The following is a 20,636-nucleotide window of genomic DNA, read 5'->3' as shown; positions in this document are numbered from 1 at the left end:
TTGCAGGTGTTTTAATAAACAGAGGTAATCTGTGAAAGACTGGTTATTTTGTATAAATTTAATCCAGCCTCTAAAGCTTTAGGGCAGACCAAAACCCATTTCCTCTGTGATTGGTACTTGGACTGTGGAGACTTGGCTGCGGCACACCCCGTGTGGATGGACTGAAGGTGGGGAGGTAACAGCTCACTGTTGTGCAGGATCCCTCTAAGATGGCCAACAACGTTCACATGAGTGGGCTGCTCAGCCGCCACGACGATGAAGCCACCAGGACCTCCACCTCTGAGGGCCTGGAGGAGGGTGAGGTGGAAGGGGAGACTCTCCTGATTGTGGAGTCTGAGGACCAGGCTTCCGTGGATTTATCGCACGACCAGAGCGGGGACTCCCTGAACAGCGATGAGGGTGAAGCGTCCTGGATGGAGGAGATGTCCTATTACTGTGAGAAGTGTCAGAAGTGGATCCCAGCAAGTAAGACTGCCAGTTGTGTTGTGCCTGGCCGTGGTGGGTGTTTGCAAGGTGTTTGTGCTGTCCTGTGTTCCTGTTTCACAGCTTGTTAGGCTGTACCCTGTCCTGTCTTGGTGGGTGATGCCTGCTGGCAGGGGCTGTGTTAGACACTTCAGCCCAGGAGCTCCGTGTGTCCAGAGCTGGTGCTCTCTCTAATAAAATCCAACTGTCTCCTTCAATTGGTAGAGAAAAGTAAAGTTCAGAAACGTGCCCACCCTCACAATTCTTGCAGCTGTTTAAGGGCTTGGGCCAAGCGCCCTGACCTCTCTGCTCACTCAGATAATGACACTTGCTGTAAAGCTTTGGGGAGGAAAAGGACTTTGTGTGTTATTTTTTTCCCCTCCCTGTTGATTTGTCACATCTGTGGAGCATATGGCTAAATCTCAACCTTTATGTTTTCCGAATAATGTGAATTTAAGTTGGCTTAGAAACGTGCCCGGCCTTCAGCAGCCACCTCTGGGGCATGTTTGGAGCAAGCTGCAGAATTTGATGCCTCTCCATAAGATATAAGCTGTTAGGAGTGTAATAGACAACTTTCTAAATTCTGGATTATCTGATCTGTTTCTATATTCAAAAGCCAGATATTGCTAAACACCGGTTGGCTTTGGTTTTGGTGGTGGGTTTTTTGCTTGGTTTGATTTGGGGGTTTTATGTTTTTTTGTTTGTTTGTTTGTGGTTAGAAATTATGAACTGTTTAGGTAGCACCTGCCTTGCAGATATGTCAGAGCTGCCCTTTTTGCCTTCTTAGAATTTGCCTAAATTTACAGTATAAAAATCTCCTCTCGAGGCGTGTTAGTGAATGTTTAGTTGTTAATATAATGAAACCAGCTCCAGACTATTAAATTACTACAGAGTAAAGGGAAATATTAACTTGAAATAAATTAATAAAAAAATGAAGCAGAATTAAAGGTAGCATGAGCTATCTCATGCTGGAGCACTTGGTTTTACACTCAACTTGTTTTATTTTACAAATATGTTCCTCTCCACCGTTGCTGGAACAATGCAAAGAGTGGAAAGGGCCAGTTGCAAAGCAACAGTAGCCACATACAAATGTGCAGAGTAAACGAGCTGTCAAAGGGAGATACTTTACTTTTTCCTAATCATTCACTTCTAGGGAGTTCCGTTGTCACTTGTGAAAATGGCCACCGTGCTCAGGCAAATTACTTTTTTACTTGAATTGGCATTTAGAAATCCTCTTGATCTACAAATGGTGGGGTTTCTTTCCCTTCATCAGACACAGTTGCAACTTGAATTCTGCAATTCAGTATGGAAGCAGGGTATCCCTATGTTAAAAATGCTTGATCTGGTGTCGTTATACAGTAAAAGAGATGACATCCTAGTAGCAAAATACCTTTTGAGTGTGACTTTCCAGAAACACTCTAGTCTTAACAGTTTCCCTGTCCTCCAGTGTAATTTTTCACTTGTTCATGTTTGTGTAGATTAACTCCTGGTGAGTTTAGAAGCCCTGATTCATATGATCTTTTTTCCTCTGCTGTAGAAACACAGAATTAGAGCCTGTAACTTTGGGTGCATGGGGGTTTCCAGGTGGTTCTGTCATTTTTGTTCAGATAAACTTGATCTTGGAAGAAATCCAAATTTTATTTGCAGCACTTTTTCCTATAGAAGGACAAAAAGATCGATTTTTACCTTTTCATTTTAGGTCAACTGAGAGAACAGCTCAGCTACCTCAAAGGAGATAACTTCTTCAGATTTACTTGCTCTGATTGCTCAGAAGATGGGAAGGAGCAATTTGAACGTCTGAGATTAACATGGCAACAAGTAAGTGAGATGTTGGTGCCAGCAGAACAACTGTGGGACTTTCAGAAATTGTTGGTTGTTGTGTGTATGCTACCTGGAAAAGGAAGATCAGGTATTGGTAACAAAGAAGTATTTTTATGAACTTCAGAAATTAATTAGCTGAGGATTGTCTGCACATGAGAACTTCAACATTTGGCATGGAAATTGAAAGATAATAATACAAACCACATCCCTTTTCTTTTTTTTTCCTTCCCCTTATGTTGCTCATGAATTCATGGCTTCAAGCAGGTTTGGAAAAGCAAAATAAACGGAATTTGGCTTCTAGGCATGAACATTTTTTTGTATCTAAGAAAATGTAAAACTGGTGAGGTGGCAACATAAAAACAGAAAGCTTTCCAGCTCCCTGGGTACAAAGCTCCAACCTGGCTGCTTATGCACTGGCATCAGTCCTTGCTGGTATTCACTGTTCCAGTCATTTGCACACCTGAGCAATCAAAATGACATCTGTTTGTATCCTTTGGGCTCATAGAATATTACAGAATCACAGGATCAGCTAGGATGGAAAAGACCTTTGAGATCATCAAGTCCAACCCATGACCTAACACCACATGGTCAAACAGACCATGGTACTGAGTGCCACATCCAGGCTTTCCTTAAACACCTCCAGGGATGGTGACTCCACCATCTCCCTGGACAGCCCATTTCAATGCCCAGTTGCTCCTTCTGTGAAGAAATTCTTCCTAATGCCCTGCCTAAACCTACCCTGGTGCAACTAAAAATGTGTCCTCTTCTGCTGTCACTTGTTCCCTGGAAGAAAAGGCTGAACCCACACCTGTCTGCACCCTCCTGTCAGGGAGCTGTAGAGAGTGATATGGTCTCCTCTGAGCCTCCTCCTCTCCAGCCTAAACACCCCCAGCTCCCTCAGCCGCTCCTCATACGATCTGTTCTCCTTGTTGCCTTTCTCTGGATGTGCCCCAGCACCTCAACATCCTTCCTAAATTGAAGGGCCCAGAACTGGACACAAGGCTTGTGGTGCAGCCTCACCAGTGCCAAGTACAAGGGAAGAAGCACTGCCCTGCTTCTGCTGTCCACTATTCCTGATCCAAGGCAGGATGCTGTTGGCCTTCTTGGCCACCTGGGCATACTGCTGGCTCATGTTCAGTCTGCCATCAGTCAGTACCCCCAGGTCCCTTTCTGCATGGTCTCCTCCCAGCTGCTCTGCCCCCAGCCTGTAGTGCTGCAGGGGGTTGTTGTGGCCAAAGAGGATGTTTACCAAGACTCAGCACCTGGTCTTGGTAAACATCCTGTTGTTGGGTTTGGCCCATGGTTCCAGCCTGTCCAGGCACCTCTAGGTGGTGTCAAAGGCTTTGCTGAAGTCCAGGCTGACAAAATCCACGGCCTTCCCTGGATCCCCAGGCAGGTCACCTGGTCATAAAAGGAGATCAGGCTGGTCAGGCAGGACCTGCTCCCCCTAAATCCATGCAGTAGGTGCCAGGTGATGACACTCAAGATGATCTGTTCCATAACCTTGCCAGGCACTGAGGTCAGGCTGACAGGCCTGGAGCTCCCTGGATCCTCCTTCCAGCCCTTCTTACAGACGAGTGTCACACTGGCCAACCTTCAGCCATCAGGTACCTCCCTGGTGAGCCAGGACTGATGGTAAATGATGGACAGCAGCTTGGTGAGCTCTTCTGCCAGCTCCCTCGGTACCCAAGGATGGATCCCATTTGGTCCCGTAGACTTGTGAGCATCTGAGAGGCTCATCAGGTCACCAGCTGCTTCCTCCTGAATAACTGGGCTGTTGTGCTCCCTTTCCCCATCTACCAGCTGAGGAGGCCACTTGTCCTGAGGACAAGCTGTCAGATTGTTGAAAATATCAGCCTTACTGGCTTTTCCTTGATTCTTGCCCATAGGCACTCAGCCTTATTGTCATGTAAGATAATTTGAAACACCAGTTGTAAATCCTGCACTGCTTTCTACTGGTGGCCAGTGCAGGTAGGGGTCTATGCTGACAGACTGGCAGAGTTTCACCAAGTTCCAGATGGGGAAAGCAAAGGTCTCTTCAGAGTGCCATGGGGAATGGGCAGACAAAAAGAAAATGGGTGAAGAAGAAAACTGTGACCACCTTCCTGGGCTTCCAGCAGCCAGAGCTGCTTCTGCTTCTTGGTAAGTGGAATTGATAGAAGTGGTCAAACTAACCTGGAGCAGGAAGAATGGGGACAGTGATTTCTGGATTTTTTTCAGAGTATGTGGCCTCAACACATCTGTATCTTTAGCCAGTTGGAGAGAGAATTATTTTTGACATCCTTAGACACTGTCCCACATGACTAAAACCCACAAAATCCTAGTTATCAAACTGAGAGGGGTTGTGAGGTAGAAATAGGGGGATGGGGACATTAAAGCTGTCCATATTTCCTCATTTTGATATCAGTGACAATGCATCTCAGAAAGCCAAGATCCACTGTGAGGAGATCCATCTCCCCAAGAAAAGCAGATTTCAGACTTCTTTGAGGGTGAAATGAAAGTTGTTACTGGAAGTAGAGCTGTGTGATTGTTGAAAGGTGATCCCAGCCTAGCTGACTTTAGTTTTGTTCTAATAAATTAATTAAAATTAATTAAGTAAATGTAATTAACAGTTGGTCAACTAGGATTTACTTGAAGGAGGGGAGAGATTTTTCAAACCTGCCCTTTAGTTTGGGTATGTTACAGTACAGAATTTGGTTATGAAGTGTGTGAAAGATCGTTGTCACAATGTTTCTGATGTATTGGATAGCGGGATTACTTGTGACCTTTTTTATATTTGAAAGACTGTTTCTGTACCTCCACATTACATTCAGACCCCAGCTGTACTGTCATTCATTTATACAACAGCTGCACAATTCTTGTGTCTCAGCACAAACCTGCATAACTAGGCAGCTTGTTATTCTCCTGGGATGGAGAAATCTCTGGAAGAATGTGCATCTAACAATAGAAAGACAAGAATGGGCAGCACAAAACCAGGAAGAAGATGGATTGCAGAAGTTGCCTATGAGATGTTGCAAAAATAAGATATTTATGAGGGAGCAAAGATTTGTGTGTGTGTGTGCAGCAGCTGTGGGGGTCTGTTCAGCAGAAAAAGCACAAGGGATTCACTTGTGTCCAACACTTTCTTTTCCAGGTTGTCATGTTGGCAATGTACAACTTGTCTCTGGAAGGAACGGGCCGTCAGGGGTACTTCAGATGGAAAGAGGACATTTGTGCTTTTATTGAGAAACACTGGACTTTCTTATTAGGGAACAGGTAAAGAAAAGATATTTCCCTGAGGGTCTGGTTGGTGAGCCAAAGGAATTAAAACTTGTTATACAAATGGACAAGAATCCTGGTTAATTTGGTGACACCTCTGTTGAGCCTTATAAGTGATAAAAAAGGAAGATTTAATACTGAGAATCAGAATGCAGGCATGAGGGGTACACTTGAGAAAGAATCAGAATTTCTTACTGGGGAAAAACAACCCCAGGAGAGTCACACAAAAGCAATACAAATGCATGTATTTTGGATTATTTCTTATCTTCCTTTAGGCAACATGTGAACCTGCAAAGACTGAGTTTTTGTAAACAGTCACAATGGATGGGCTAATCCTGGTATTGCCAAACTTTAGGGACAAAAATGTGATCCAGCAAAGTTCTTTGGCTATTAAGCTTGCAAGGACCAAGTTCTTCAAGAAGAGCTGAGCCTCACCTTTTCGATTGTTCTGTGTATTAATGGAATGTTTTTTACATAGTAGGTGTTTAAACAATTGAAACATTTTTCAGTATGTGTAAAGACACTGTTACAGTAGGAGCCCCTCTCATTAAGGGCAGCCTTCATTTTCCAGGTGAACAGCACTTCTTTTTGGGCATGCTGAAGCTGTCAAACCAAATCCTCAGTGTTAATGCGTGTGCTGTGGAGGCAGGAAAGGAACTGAGCAATCCTTGGAAGTTGTAGATTTGATTGACTTCACAGCTTCTATTCCTCCCCAGGGATTTCTCTGTTGTAAGATCTGGCCTTTCTTTCTAACCAGATTTGGTCTTTGGCTTTGCTTTCAGTGCTTGTCTGTGCCTCCTTGCTCTGTTCTCAGAAATGTTAGCATTTGTCATCTCTGGAAGCCACAGGGACCCTGACAGGAGGGCAGCTGGTGGCCCATTGTCCCTCATTCAGGGAGCCGATGCCTCCCAGGGTTTGCTGCTGCCTTTTGAGACTTGCCCTGGGAACTCCTTGCTCTGACTGAAATTCAGAGAGTGATTCCTGGCCTCAGACACAGCCTTCCCACTTGCCTGGACAAGCCACTGATGGAACAGAGACAGCTGAATCATGTGTGTAGCAGTACAAGCCGTGCAATGATCTTCTTCCTTGTCATATTGAAGTGCAGCTTATCCAGATTTACTCTTAATACTCCAGACTTTGAGCTGCGGCAGCTGGGTTTGGTCCCCCACCTTTGAGATTCAGTACCCCAAGGTGTGTAAGGGCAGCAGTGAGCACCAACTCAGCCAAGCCTTAGCAAGTACAGATGTTCCTGCCCGTGGGGGTGTGCAAAGACAAGAAGAAATCCTGAGATTCTGAGCAACTGAGGTTAGACTCTGCACCATGAACCTGACTGTCCCAGAGTCTGAGGGAGTACCTCAGTTATTGGCTACAAGGACAATTCTTCAGTATTTCTTCTCACCTCTTTCCTAAGTGACATCTTAGTTAGCCCTGTGACCAGTTGCTAAAGGAACAAAAAATGCTCAGATGCCCAGTAAGAGTGCACTGCCCAGCAGAGGGAAAGGCTTAAATGCAGCTCCCTACCTCCAAGGGGCCAGAAAAGTGCTTCAGGAGTAGTTCAGTGTGTGTGTGCCAGTGCCACTGGCAGAAACATCCTGAACATCTGTTCAGGATGGAAGCACAGCTGGTGAGTGGAGACCTAACTCTTGTTTTTCTTTCTCCCACCACAGGAAAAAGACCTCAACATGGTGGAGCACAGTTGCTGGCTGTCTCTCTGTGGGGAGCCCCTTGTTTTTCCGCTCAGGGGCACAGGAATTTGGAGAACCGGGATGGTGGAAGCTGGTTCATAACAAACCCCCAACAATGAAACCTGAAGGAGAGAAACTGTCATCATCTGCACTGAAGGCAAAAGGTAACTGCACTGGCCCAGAGCTGGGAGAAAAGCATGAGAAAAGTTCAGCTAAAGCCAGTTTGTGTGCATGTACAGTCCCTTAGTTTTGATCCACTGTATAATGGTTGGCTGAAGAGAACTATGATGCATATACTGTAGTGTGAGAAGCCTGTTATATTTTATTATCTTTTTCCATTGTGCTGATTTATAGAGTTTTGAGGCCTGTGCAGAGTGGTTTTGGTTGTTTGTTTTTTTTAGCTGAAATCCACAATCTTCCCACTTCTCTTTACCCTGGGGAATGTCTTTTATCTTTTGTCATTAGATTCAAATTTTCCTCTGTGTGGAGGAACAAAATTTGGGCTTTAATGAGGCTTTAGTCGTACACTGGCTTAATGCTACATGTCCCAGAGTGAATTTCTCATACACAATGAAAGCCCTATCTTTTGAGCTTTGTAGTCAGTGTGTTTTTTGACTGCATAGTGTGAATCCAGTGACTGGAGGAGCTCAGAATAAGCAAACTCCTTCTTCAGCAGCTTCCAAGCCCCCGCTGGATCCCATCATTACTGTGGAAGGCCTTCGGAAGCGGGTGAGCCGCAACCCAGTCGAGTCAGCCATGGAGCTGAAGGAGAAGAGGTCCCGCACTCAGGAAGCCAAGGACATTCGGAGAGCCCAGAAGGAGGCAGCCGGGTTCCTGGACCGCAGCACTTCCTCCACTCCTGTCAAGTTCAGCAGCCGCTGCCGCCGGCCTGACATCGTCCTGGAGAAAGGAGAGGTCATCGACTTCTCCTCCCTGAGCTCATCCGACCGCACGCCTCTGACCAGCCCCTCTCCGTCCCCGTCCCTGGACTTCTCTGCTCCCGGCACTCCCGCCTCGCACTCGGCCACTCCCAGCCTGCTCTCGGAAGCAGATCTCATCCCAGATGTCATGCCACCACAGGCACTGTTCCATGGTAAGAGCCACCATGGGTTTTGTTTAGTGATGAACCGTGTGCAGTTTTCTGAGAATATTTCTTAAAAAAGAAGCTCCCTATGAGCTGCAGGATCCTTTCAGGATAAGATGGAAAGTAACTGGCAGTATTCTGTTGTCTTAGTTGAGTGTGAGAATTGACTGGTTTTCCATAGTTTTATCATCATCTTCTGAGGCCAGAAGAAACCCCCATTATTGTTTTCTGAGAGATCCTGAATAAACAGTGGGTAGACTTCACACAGCAACTGCTGGACCACTCAGCATAAGCATTTATGACACAGATGACATTGTTACATGGCAGGTCTAGTTTTTGTCAGATGTTTTTTGTGGGAGAAATTTTATTCCCATGGTAATGTCCCAGTATTTTATAAGTATGATTGTGCTGATTAATGGATGCTAAATTTCAGTGAGATTGCAAAGCAGCGTTGCAGGCTGAATTCTCTTAGCTCCTTAAGGAGCCAGTCTTCTGGGTGACAGGAAGAATAGTGAGGTTCTGTAGAGGACAGAACCTCTCCAGGGTATTCTAGCTGAAGATACAGCTCACCAGCTTGATCTGACCTTTTGATCCCCAGTCTTTGGGAATTTTCAGCAGCTTAATGTTCCTCAAAGAACATGTGCTTGCAGCTCAGGAGGGGCACTGTTTCCCGATGCCAAACTACAAGGCACTTTAGGAGCAGGATTGATTCTGTGTCCTGAAATTGGACTCTTTTCAGCATCTCCCATGCAAAATCAGGAAATCTGGGAGTACATAGAAAATGAAGTGTGTTGGGTAAACCCACATTAGTGGTTCCTTAGCAGAAAAATGCTGTGACAAGCATTTTTGAAATGTAACTTTGATGTTTAAACTATTTTTTCTTTCCCTCTGGATTATTTTGATCTGTGCCACAGATGATGAGGAGATGGAAGGAGATGGAGTCATAGACCCAGGAATAGAGTATGTGCCCCCTCCCAGTGGGGTAGCTGGTGCTGGCACCATGATAGCAAGCAGAAAAAAAGTGAAGACAGCTGAGCAAATCAAGCAAGAGGTGGAGAGTGAAGAAGAAAAAACAGAACGGATGGAAGGTGACAGTGAAGATCCTGAAGAATCAAACACACCCTTGCAGGTGAGAGGACGAGACAAGGGAAAGTTACAGCTGGAGAAGGATGCTAAACCCAGAATTCCCAAGCACACCTCAGTTAGCATCTATGAGGAAAAGCTGCTGCTGAAGAGACTGGAAGCCTGTCCCAATGCTCTGAGCATGACCCCAGAGGCCCGGAGGCTGAGGCGCAAGCTGCTGGTCAGGCAGGCCAAGAGGGAAAGAGGACTCCCACTCTTTGACTTGGACCAGGTTGTGAATGCTGCGCTGCTCCTGGTTGATGGGATTTATGGAGCCAAAGAAGGCGGTGTCTCCAGGTCCCCAGTAGGGCAAGCAACATACAGAACTACTAGCCAGGACTTCAGAATCTTGGACAGATACCAGGTGGGTGTTCCCAAATCTAAGTTAGCTTTTGGCACTTTTGCTGCCGCCAGCAGTGTCACACTGAGGTTATCTGACTCCTAAAGTAAAAAGGATTATGTGAACAAGACTCATTTTGGCCTGGGGCTGTGTCCCCACCAATGCTCTCCTAAGTCCCTTTCTTCTTGGGACATGCTGGTTCAGCACTGCTGTCTGTCACTGTCAGCACCACAAATGTCGATGTATTTGTACTCCAGCCCTGCCCAAATGCTGGTGGTGGAGGCCTGGGAGTACCCAAACAGGCGGGTGTGTATGAGGGAGATGACTTGCAGCACTTTTAGATTTGGGCATCAAATTTGGAAGCGCCCAGCAGAGTCCAGAGGTGGGACCACTGTGGTCCAGTCCACCCTGTCTCACTTGAAAGGCCCTTACTCTCCCTCCATATGATCCCCTTGTTGAATCTCTGACTGACCTTCCTGCAATTGTTGTGCATTTTTTTGTGCATCCAGACAATGCTGCCTGCCACAAAGGGATATCGCCAGCAGACAACCAAGTTTCTGTACCGCCTGGTAGGCTCAGAAGACCTGCTGACAGACCACAGTATTGTCAGCCCTTACACCTCCCGTGTCCTTAAACCTTACATCAGGTACAGAGGGTCTGAGCTTGCTCTTGGCTTGTGCACCGCCAGCCCACGGAGAGGACACCTTTCTTGGGCAGTGCTCCTCACTCCTCCTCAAAGTACAACCCAGTGCACCATGGTAACCCTGAAGGGATAGTGTTTGATTTAGCTGAGTAGTGAAACGGATTGCATTGGGAAGGGGAATCTCCAAGAGGGGGCGAGGGCAGAGAAGGCATTGCTGTAGCAATTCAATGCAAGTTGCACCTGCTTTTGGGTCAGAACTGTGATTTCCTTGCTCATGCTGTAAGGAAAGACCATCTGGACATGCTGCAGGTCTGGAAAGTGTCCTGGTGTCTGGCACAAGGGTACTTTTGCTGAGCTGGGGGCTGTTTTCCTGTGTGAATGGAAGACTGTTCTTTTATTTCCTAAGTTGAGCATGTCAGAAGATATTTCATGGACAGTACTCATTTAGCTGCAGTGGCAGTTCCTGTTACTCACTTGCTTTTTGTGTTTCCTTTTCATGTTCCTGGCAGACGTGATTATGAGACAAAGCCCCCAAAACTCAGGCTGCTGGCAGAAATCCGGGCAAATCCACACAGGAATGATCTCAACTGGAAGGCTGAGCCAGAAGCACCCATTGATTACTGCTACGTTCGCCCTAATCACATCCCTACTATAAACTCCATGTGCCACGAATTCTTCTGGCCTGGTGAGATTCCTCCAGTGCTTGTGTTTCCAAGAAAGGAGTAGTATTGTTCAGAAAAAAAATGTTCTTGGACCAAATTTTTCTTCAGTTGATGTCTGGCTGATTCTTAGAAACCCATTATCTGATGTCACAGGAATGCATTTGAGGTGGAGGCATGGGTTTGGTGTCTTTGTCTCTGGAGATGGTGTAGAACTGGCAATTAGGCCCTAATTAGCACAGCACTAACAAAAATAGGTGCTAATAGGAGTAGTCGGGTAGTTTAGTAGTTAACTGAATTTAAGCATCCAGTGAAATGTTTTGCAGAATCGGGGGTTGAAATTAACAGTTGTATACCAGAGATTACTGTTCATTACCTTTGCAAGAAGGTTTCTTCCTAGCAGTAAGTTGGATATGTCAAAGTTGGGAAGCTGTATGAGGACTGCCTGAGGTCCCTTGGTCTGTTCAGCCTGGAGAGGAGGAGACTAAGAGACCTCATCATGGTCTGCAGCTTCCTCAGGAGGGGAAGCAGAGGGGCAGGCACTGATCTCTTCTCTGTGATGACAGGACCCAATAGAACTGCTCTGAAGCTGTATTAGGGGAGGTTTAGGTTGGATTATAGGAATGGGTTTTCCACCCAGAGGGTGGTTGAGCACTGGAACAGGCTCCCCAGGGCAGTGGTCACAGCACCAAGCCTGCCCAAGAGGAGTTTGGACAATGCTCTCAGGCACAGGGTGTGATTCTTGCGGTTGTCCTGTGCAGGGCCAGGAGTTGGATTTGATGATCCTTGAGGGTCCCTTCCAACTCAGCATATTCTGTGATTCAATTAATTGCTCTGCCGTGATGTCCTTTATTTCTTCAAGCCTCAGTATTTACAAGGTATGGACAAGATTAGGTTTGTGTTTTTCTGAGTAATTTCTGGAACTGCAGGTTCTTTGGGGACAGTGGCTGCCCTTTCTGGGGGCGGTTACGAGGCTGCAGTCTTTAGTTCTTCTGAAATAATAATAGGGATGTTCATCTGCTGCATGCATCAGCTGCTGATCAGCAAACAACGCAGCAGACTATTTTAGAAAAGCCCAGGACAAACAGTACACACCTTTATTGCAGGTGACTGTTTGCTTTGTGTTTTGATTTGCAGATAGTGATTCAGCAGGGCTGTAGCTCAGCAGTGCCCATATGCCGCAGTCAGGACAGGAGCTCTTTTTGCTGCTCATTATATGCAAATTGTACAGTGTGGGGAAAATTACCTGGCACACCTTTCCTTTCACAAGCTGTTTCAGAGCTTGTGAGAGACACTTGCAATCCCAGCAGAGGCTGAACCAAGCTGTTTCAGAGCTTGCGAGAGACACTTGCAATCCCAGCAGAGGCTGAACCGCTTTGTCACTGTCTCTCCTCTCCTGATAATGTATTTGAAGTTCTGGCCAAGTTGGGTTGCACATTCATTAAGTTCTTCAGGACTCACCCTCTTTTATTTAACATAAGGAGCATGGGTGTGTTCCACCCAGCTGTGAACTGTTCATCATTAAATCAGAAAGCTGACACTCCCATCAATCTCCAAACAAGAATCCCAATCTTTGCCATGGCAAAACAGTTCTGAGGCTGGGATATGATCATTGCATCCTGATTCTGTTTTTAGTGATGCTTGGGAGGTAAAGCCTGGATGCAAAGGGTTTAGCTGGCACAGCTTGGGGTTAGGAGGCAGGGATAAGCACCTGGGTGTGAGCATCATTGTACCAGCGCTTAGTTCTTCTATCCCTCCAAATCCTTCCTTTCAGAGCTGTTCCTGCTTCTCCCAAGGCAGAACTAGGTTTCGAGGTATTGACTGCAAACGAGCTGGTGGAGGAGAGATTCCCGGGTGTTGTTTCTCACAGTGCCTTGGTGCCCTAACGGGAAACCTCTCCCTAGCGGGAAGCGTCTCCAGGGGTGAACCATCGTAAGCTAAGCATCTTCCTACAGGAAAAACTGCACCACTGCGGAGCCGCCAGCGCCCGGGGCAATGAGTGTTCCTGTCCAGACATGCTGCAAAGCACTCCATAGGCAGCGGCAGCTTTGGCTTAATTAACACAACCCCCGATTGCCAATCGATCCCTCCCACGTCTTGCTCCACCCAATTTACTCTCGAGCAAGAAAATAACTCGCCCACTTCTTGGGGCCTGGTGCCTTATGAAGTCTTGCCTCTCATCAGGAGTGATTTCTGGAAAACATACTCTACTATTTTGTTACCCCGTGTTCTGAATACATTGCAATTGCCAACTTGAGGCTGAAGCAAACGTTTCTTGCACATCTCCTCTGTGGCTTGCATCTCATTTAGGGTCTGTCCATGCAAATTACCAAGCAGTCAGTCTTCAGTGCTTCGAGCTGAACTGTTTGATGCTGATAGGCTGTGTGGATGCTCTAGGATTGCAGCAGCAGGGTGGTTAGGCAAGGTAACAAACTCCCAGCCTCTTTCTGTGTCCAGCCTCTGACTCACAGAAGCACACACTGCCTAAGAGGCTACTCTGTCCCTGAGATTAGAGAATTTGCATGGTAAAAGCAAGTGTTTTGATAGCACTGGAAGCTGTGGTTAGGCTCACAGTGTAGTTCCACAACCAGCCGAGTGTGCACAGGAGACAGCACTAAGAGCTCCAGGCAAGGTGGAGGAAAAAGACAGGAACCATAGCAGGCAATGCTACCAAAGCTGAAACCAGTTTCATGTGTGCTGCTTCTGAAGAGAGTTAAGTCTCAGTTTCATCCTTGAGTCATTTGAAAGGAAATCAGCTTTGTTTTTTCCACTCAAGCTTCCCTGCTAAGCACGTCTTGTTTTGTTGTATCACCTTTTCCCTTGGATACTTACCTGGCAGGGGAGACACCAGGATCAGGCAGCTGGTTTTCCCAAGGCAGGGTTCACCCCCTGCACTCTAGGTGTCCTGACCCCTGGGATTTCCCAAAATGTGGGACATTTGGCTGCATAATTTGTAGTAACAGAGGACTGCTCTAGCAGGGGCCTTGGACTATTCTATGATGCTGTGATCTCCTGCTGTCATAAATTTGAAATAAAGAGAAGGTGTTTCTAAAAAGCCTTAAACCCCTGGATTTCAACTACACTTTTCTTTTGGTTTGCAGTGCTTCCAATTGCTGTTTCTTTCTCCCTAGGAATTGATTTGTCAGAGTGCCTGCAGTATCCAGACTTCAGTGTTGTTGTCCTTTACAAGAAAGTTATCATTGCCTTTGGCTTTATGGTGCCAGATGTGAAGTACAACGAAGCTTACATCTCTTTTCTCTTGGTGCACCCTGAGTGGAGAAGAGCTGGGATTGCAACCTTCATGATTTACCATCTTATCCAGGTAATGGAATGAAATCATCCCGTGAATCTGCCAAAGCACCAGCTCTCACTTCTTCCTTGTGTGCACACGTGCAGATATTAGAGAGTAAAAACCCTTTTTGTGAATGTTTATGGGAGGAAGTAGCTCCTGCTTTGGAAGTTAAAATGTGCCCAGGAAAACAACCATCCTGGTCATGTCCTTGGAATTAGAGGAATGCTGCACACTTCAGCTGCTTTGGGATTAACTGTGTTCTTCAGTGGTCAGTAGTTTGTGTAAAAGGGATACTGTAAATGGGAGGTTTAAAGGAGAATATGAGGTAAACTCTTTTTTAGGCAGGGTCAGTCAGAATTATTGCAGCTCTCTTGATTGCACCTGGAGGTTTATTCCATGCATTCCACTTACTGATCTCAATCACTCACTTTCATTTTTATACTTTGGTTCAAATACAGCTGAGTTAATGATAAAGTGTTTGCAGTCTCATTGTTTGTTTAAACTGGCTTGTCCTGGGCCTTGTTCCACAGGAATACTTGGGAAAATTAATGTCAGCTAACTGAAAGGGTGATATTAAAAGAGTTAAACCTCATTAATTCTCTGAATGAATACTTGTTATTCAAGTAGCCTTAATTCCATTTACTTTCTTGAATTAAATTGCAGGAAAGGCAGCTTAATTGTGAGTAAGGATGCAGATGCATGTCCTTTACAGAGCCTAACTCCATAGTTCTACCACTCCCTGAACTCTCTTGGCAGAGCTGCGATGGGAAATATTTCTTAGTTTGTTGTAGTCAAGGTGAGCTTCACTAACAAAAACTCACAATTGAAACTGTTTTATCCTCTTTCTTATTTGGCTGAAGCAAGGTAGGGAGTGCTGGCAGAGCCCTGGGTAAAGTGATCCTTGCTTTGGAAAAGCACTTTCCGCTCCTGGGCCGCCTGAGGGTAACTCTGCTACCTGCACAGCTCTCTGCAGTGCTGACACAGGCCTGTAATCAATATTCTTTAAACTCACCCCTTGCATTTCCCAGGCAGCTCTGTGTGAAGTGTTGAAGGAAATTGCCCTCAGCTCAGTCTGCTGATGTGAGATGTCAACACCAGTGGGAACAGGCGCCAAGGTTTGCACAGTTCCAGCAGGTGGACTCTCAGAGACTTCCCTCTCCAGCAGAGCTGGGATGCTGGAGTTGGCAAGTCAGCCACAGAAAATCCTCACACCTTTTTGTAGGATGCATCAGATCAATTAACCTAATCCTGCTTTCATGAAATTCCCTGTTGAGGAAAGCCAAGCAGATCTGAGAGATCTGAGTCTGATTAGGCACACTAGCAGTGAGAGATCAGCACTGTATGCTTGGCTCACATTAGGTTTATTTTGCTGCTGCTGTCTTTCTGACAGTGGTAGAAGGGGTTTAGTCCTGTAAAATAAATGGTGGTTGTGACCTGTTCCTCAGTCTCCAGGTTGCAGGTGCTGCTTTGCAGCCTGCTTGGACTGGGGGTCTGTTCTCTGTAGCTTGAGACACTTTGATGCTCTGTTTGGATCAAGAGTAGGTGGCTGACTTTGGGATCAGTGTGCTGAGTTTGGGGCTGAATTCCTGGGAACAGCCATAACTTAACAGGAAAGTGTTTTGATGCAAATAGCAGTGGCTGGTTTGCTGTCAAAACTTATCCTCTCATGCATCTGTCCCAGAGGACTAAACTGCATTTTCTTAATGATCTCATGCAAATTTTCTTTTCCCCAAAACAGCTTCATATTATTTCTTTTTTTTCTTTCCCTTCTTAAATTCCTGAGAGTTTTCCCCTTGAATGTTTTATCTTGAAGATTTCCTAGAGGGTATTACTGTTCCCACTTAGGAGTTACAATACACTCAATATACATGGAATGCTATTAAAACACTTGACGAAAGCAGTAAATAAATTATTTCAGCATCTTAATCTGAGTGTTGCTGGCTAGAATAATTTAGGATCTTCAAGGTAACTTCAGCTATACTATTATTTGCTGTCTGAACTGAATTTCCTGCCTTCTTAGGAGGCGAGTGCTGTGCCCTGAAGGATGGGAGAGGAGCTGGGTGGGATAGGCAGGAATTCCAGCGTGACAGCACAGAGGTGCTCAGGCAGTCCCAGAGAGCTCAGCTCTGTTTGCTGACAGGGAGGAGTGCAGAGCCTGATCCTCTGGCATGTTTTGTCTTTTCTTCAGGCCATTGTATTTGAGATCAGGGCTGTACACCAAGGTTATTTTTAATTAACAATTACTTTAGTAATCAACAATGGAAAGATGACAAATTATAATCCCAAACCTGCTTTCATTGTCAGAGAATCCACATTTCTCAGGAACAAAGGCTTGGAGGAGCAGCAGCAGCAGCGCTCCCTTTGCTGTTGCTATGTGTGGTAACTCCTGTGCCGGGGCCTGTGACTTTTCTCACATTTCCTCAGTACCTTGGATCCCTGAGCTGAATCTCCTCACCTCCGCATTCCCCCAGAGGCTGTCTCGTTCTCTTGCAGTGATATCTCCCTTTTTTTCCCTCTCCCCCTCCCTTGGCAGACCTGCATGGGCAAGGACGTCACCCTTCACGTCTCTGCAAGCAACCCTGCTATGCTGCTCTACCAGAAGTTTGGATTTAAGACCGAGGAGTACATTTTGGATTTTTATGACAAGTATTACCCCTTGGACAGCAAGGAGTGCAAGCACGCCTTCTTCCTCAGGCTGCGGCGCTGAGCTGCTGGAGGGGTCTGGGGAGCTGGGAAAAGCCCATTCCATCCAAAAAACTCCCCCAGCTTTCAGTGGAGGATGTTGGCTGCCACAGGAAAGCTGGAACATGCTGGTGTGTTTATCCCTAGGACTTTGGATGTCAACAGTGAGATGCTGTACGTGGAAAACACAATCCAAAAGGATTGGTTCCTGTGCTCCAAAGGGAGAGACCTGGAAATGCCAACTAGGATACACTGAAACCACTGGAAAATTGAAATTCCTTATGGGGAATTTTCCTACCACTGTTACTTTGGAGAGCCTCATTAGCAAACAAACAAAAATACCAAACTAAAAAGTTTCTCACTTCAGAGGGGCCCCATGGATTTCAAGTTTTGAAACCTGTAAAAAAAAATGTTGCAGGTTTTTTGTCTCTGTTATTGTTTTTAAGCAAAAATGAACACCTGAACTTAAACCATTCAGTGTTTCTGTGGTTTGATTGCTTTGTTAGGAACTGTCTTGAGTCTGTGAAGGGAAATAAGGTATTGGTACCTGTAGCTGGATGTTAACTTTAGGAAAGTTCTACACACGCCAGATGAGTAGTCGTGGAACCATATTTCAGGAATACTGAAGAGCTTGTGGATCCCAAGCACAAGGCTCAGAGGAGACACCTTTGTTTTGCTCCTTCCCTGCTGCCTTCCCTTCCCCTCCTTGCTCAGTGTGAAGTTCTCGTAGTGCGCAGTGTTTTGTGTTCAGGAACAATGTCAGGTGGGTTTGTGTCTAGGCAAGGTGGGGCACCACAGCTGCCAAATTCAGCTCTTTGGAATCTTTCCACCTCTCTGCTGGTTGTTGGTCTGCAGATCAGCCCTTTGGGCACACCTCTAACCACAGAGCAGCCTCACAGACTCCAGCACCCACCTCCTCCTGCTATAGGCGCTCTGGCTGGAAGACACCCAGAACAGAAGTAGTGGGGATATTTGAAATGCAGGCTCTGATTTGTAGAAGCATTTTGCTTCACAGTTTGGAGGGAGGAGGGAGCAGAGATGGCCCAGATCCAGTTCTTGGAAGCAGCTAGGCTCTAAGTAGAGAGGATAGCAAAGAATAAACAGAAATACCCAAGAATTTAAAACCACAACCCAAACAGTTTCTCTGGTAGGGGCTCATGTCCTTCTCCACAGTGTAGCAGGCTTCTCTCCCTCCCTGACTTTCAGTGCAGATGAACAGACAGCTGCACTCACCAAAGGTCAGGCTGTGCATTTTAACTATGGATCACATCCACTGGGATGGTCCTTTTCACATCAAGCCCACAGAGAGCTACACACCAAATATGACTTCTTTGTCCTTCATCTACTATGTGTACCTGTTGGCTACCTGATTATAGCAGTAGTTGCCACAGTGGAGTCTTAATTTTGGTAACAGAAGAGAAAGGGACACAAAATACGTTCTTGTGTTAGCCAATGTTCATCACCACCAACACAAAACCAGTGGTACTGTTAAGGAAAACCAGCCCAGTCAAGGGTTGTGTGCCCGAATGTCTGTGCACATTTCTGCCTGTTTCATGACTATGTGAAAATTTTCACTGTTCTTAATGTTATGGGGTAGCTGGACTTCAAAAGAAAGGAAATATATGTCTTTATGAATGGAATTAAAGCCGTTCCCTTGGAAAAGCCTGTCTGTAGTCATACTGTTTGTTAACGTGTCTCTCCATCATCTTATTTCATTGGAATCTAGCAAACTCCGGTATGGCGCCTCAGAGGATGTGTGTGGGCAGCTGACCAAGGCCAGAAGTTCCTCATTTCCCTACAGACACCCCCACAGCAGGCACACACATGCAGGCCTTAGCAGGCTCTTCCTTTCCAGACAGAATTAGGAGTTAGAAAAGTAGCCTGAAGAAGACGACCAGTTCTGCATTGTGTTCTCAAGGTGACCATAAAGATTTTGAGAACCATCTTGCTCTGTGTCCTTGTCCCTCAGGGACTGCCAAGTGACGACGGTGTTGTAACAGCCCTGTGGCACCTGCTGTGCTGCAGACAGCTTGTTTTATCCCGGTCCTTCATTTAACCGCGGCTCCTCAAAGGCCGTGAAGTGATCCTCGGGGCGGGAGCCATGGCTTTGCAAGGGGTGAGGTTCTTCTAAGGCACGTAGTGAAGCAAGCAGACAAACGGTGCTCTCAGCCCTCTGCTTCCCTCTGGTGCCTCGGGAGCCCGGCTGCCGGGTCACCCGAGCTGTGCTGGAGGAGCCAGCACCGCCCCGCTCCGCGGCACGGCTCCGCCACCTTCGCGGAGCTGGGCAGCGACCGCAGCGCTGAGAGGAGGAGCCAAACACAGCTTAACGAAGCAAAGCTTTCCCGGAGAATAAACGTGGAACCTCACCCTTTCCTGATAGGGCAGCAAAGCCCAGGTGTTTCCCTGAGCTCTGACTCGTTGGCGCCGAGAAAAAGGCGTCCTCTGGCGCGGGGGCTCGGGCTCGGCGGGCGCCGTGAGGGCGGCGGCCCCGCCCCGCTCCCGCCCTGCCCTGCGCGCGCGCCGCCGTTTGAACGGGGCCATGGAGGAGCTGGCGGTGCTGCCCGAGGTGTGGCGGCTCTACTTCGCCTCTGTCCGCGCCGCCACCTTCCGCAACTGGCCCTTCACCGAGGGCTGCGCCTGCACGCCCGAGCGGGTGAGCGCGGGGCCGGGGCGGCGGGGCCGGGACGGTGGGAGCGGGTCCGGGCGGGCGCTGACGGCCTCCCCTGTGCCCGCAGATGGCGGCGGCGGGCTTCGTGCACTGCCCCAGCGAGAACAGCCCCGACGTAGCGCAGTGCTTCTTCTGCCTCAAGGAGCTGGAGGGCTGGGAGCCCGAGGACGATCCCCTGTGAGTACCGGGGGGATCCCTCGGCCTCCGCCCCGATCGGTGGCGCCCCGGCCCGGGGGAACCGCTGGTGGCAACCGAGGGGCTCGGCAGGGGAGAGCGGTTGCGTGCGGCTCCTTGGGAGCTGCTGCCTTCTCTTTTATTTCCTCTTTCTTTTCGCCTCAATTCAGGGAGGAACACAAAAAGCACTCTGCGGACTGTGGTTTTCTTTCTCTTCGGAAAGAGCCTGATAACCTGACGGTGCAGGAGTTCCTGAAGCTGGACAAACTGCGAATGAGAAAGGCACTTGTACGTACACGGGCTTCTAGTCCTTGGATTGTTGGGCTGCACAAGGCTTTGTGCAGAGTGCTTTGTTGCATCCAGGCTCGGGCTGTGCCCTTTCCTGGTTCTCAGCCATGCTTTATGCGGGATGTGTTCAGCTTTCCCCTCGAAGCTGAACGATACTCCACTTAGTGGTAGAGAGTAATATATTATTTTTACTCTTTGCAGAAAAAAGAGGTTTCTCAGAAGATGACCAAGGTTGAAGATAAAGCCAAGATCCAGCGATGTAGTATAAAGAATCTGGCCTAGACTGCTGCAGCTTCAGAGTTGCCAGTGACGTCTGTCTTGTCCACATGCTGTGGCACTGCCCCTGTGACTGAATGGTGTTTCCTGAGGCTGCTTCCAGACTGGCTGTTCCTGTTCCTGAGAAGCAGAGGGAATTCTGCTTCACTCCTCTGAGTCTGTCTGGGAAGTACCTGGAGTTT

The 20,636-nt window shown here is 47.2% G+C and overlaps 2 protein-coding genes and 1 non-coding gene across 5 annotated transcripts; all 3 read left to right on the top strand.

Annotated features, from left to right (window-relative positions):
• Positions 1-204: 204 nt before the first annotated feature.
• On the top strand, positions 205-18,707 carry LOC131573952 (cysteine-rich protein 2-binding protein). Of its 3 annotated transcripts, none has more exons than XM_058828299.1 (10): positions 205-465; positions 2,162-2,280; positions 5,417-5,538; positions 7,209-7,390; positions 7,903-8,319; positions 9,225-9,796; positions 10,282-10,418; positions 10,925-11,100; positions 14,206-14,396; positions 16,900-18,707. In XM_058828299.1, the coding sequence occupies exons 1-10, from the start codon at positions 210-212 to the stop codon at positions 17,071-17,073; spliced, it is 2,346 nt and encodes a 781-aa protein (XP_058684282.1). In that variant the 5' UTR covers positions 205-209; the 3' UTR covers positions 17,074-18,707. The 3 variants fall into 3 exon arrangements, with proteins under 3 accessions (XP_058684282.1, XP_058684281.1, XP_058684283.1); XM_058828298.1 differs by having other exon boundaries at positions 7,900-8,319; XM_058828300.1 differs by lacking the exons at positions 14,206-14,396; positions 16,900-18,707 and having other exon boundaries at positions 7,900-8,319; positions 10,282-10,530; positions 10,925-11,067.
• LOC131573957 (U1 spliceosomal RNA) lies at positions 13,899-14,062 on the top strand. The gene has a single exon (XR_009276313.1). It is a non-coding gene; the product is annotated as a U1 spliceosomal RNA (small nuclear RNA).
• Positions 18,708-19,586: 879 nt separating the features above from the next.
• Positions 19,587-20,557, top strand: LOC131573956 (baculoviral IAP repeat-containing protein 5-like). Its single transcript, XM_058828303.1, has 4 exons — positions 19,587-19,701; positions 19,784-19,893; positions 20,061-20,178; positions 20,380-20,557. Exons 1-4 carry the CDS (start codon positions 19,588-19,590, stop codon positions 20,458-20,460), a joined length of 423 nt encoding a protein of 140 aa, XP_058684286.1. The 5' UTR covers position 19,587; the 3' UTR covers positions 20,461-20,557.
• The last annotated feature ends 79 nt before the right edge of the window (positions 20,558-20,636 follow it).

Source organism: Poecile atricapillus (genome assembly GCF_030490865.1).
Source record: "Poecile atricapillus isolate bPoeAtr1 chromosome 3 unlocalized genomic scaffold, bPoeAtr1.hap1 SUPER_3_unloc_2, whole genome shotgun sequence".
Taxonomy (NCBI): domain Eukaryota; kingdom Metazoa; phylum Chordata; class Aves; order Passeriformes; family Paridae; genus Poecile; species Poecile atricapillus.
The sequence above is the reverse complement of the archived record's forward strand: the minus strand, read 5'-3'. Positions and strand labels throughout refer to the sequence as shown.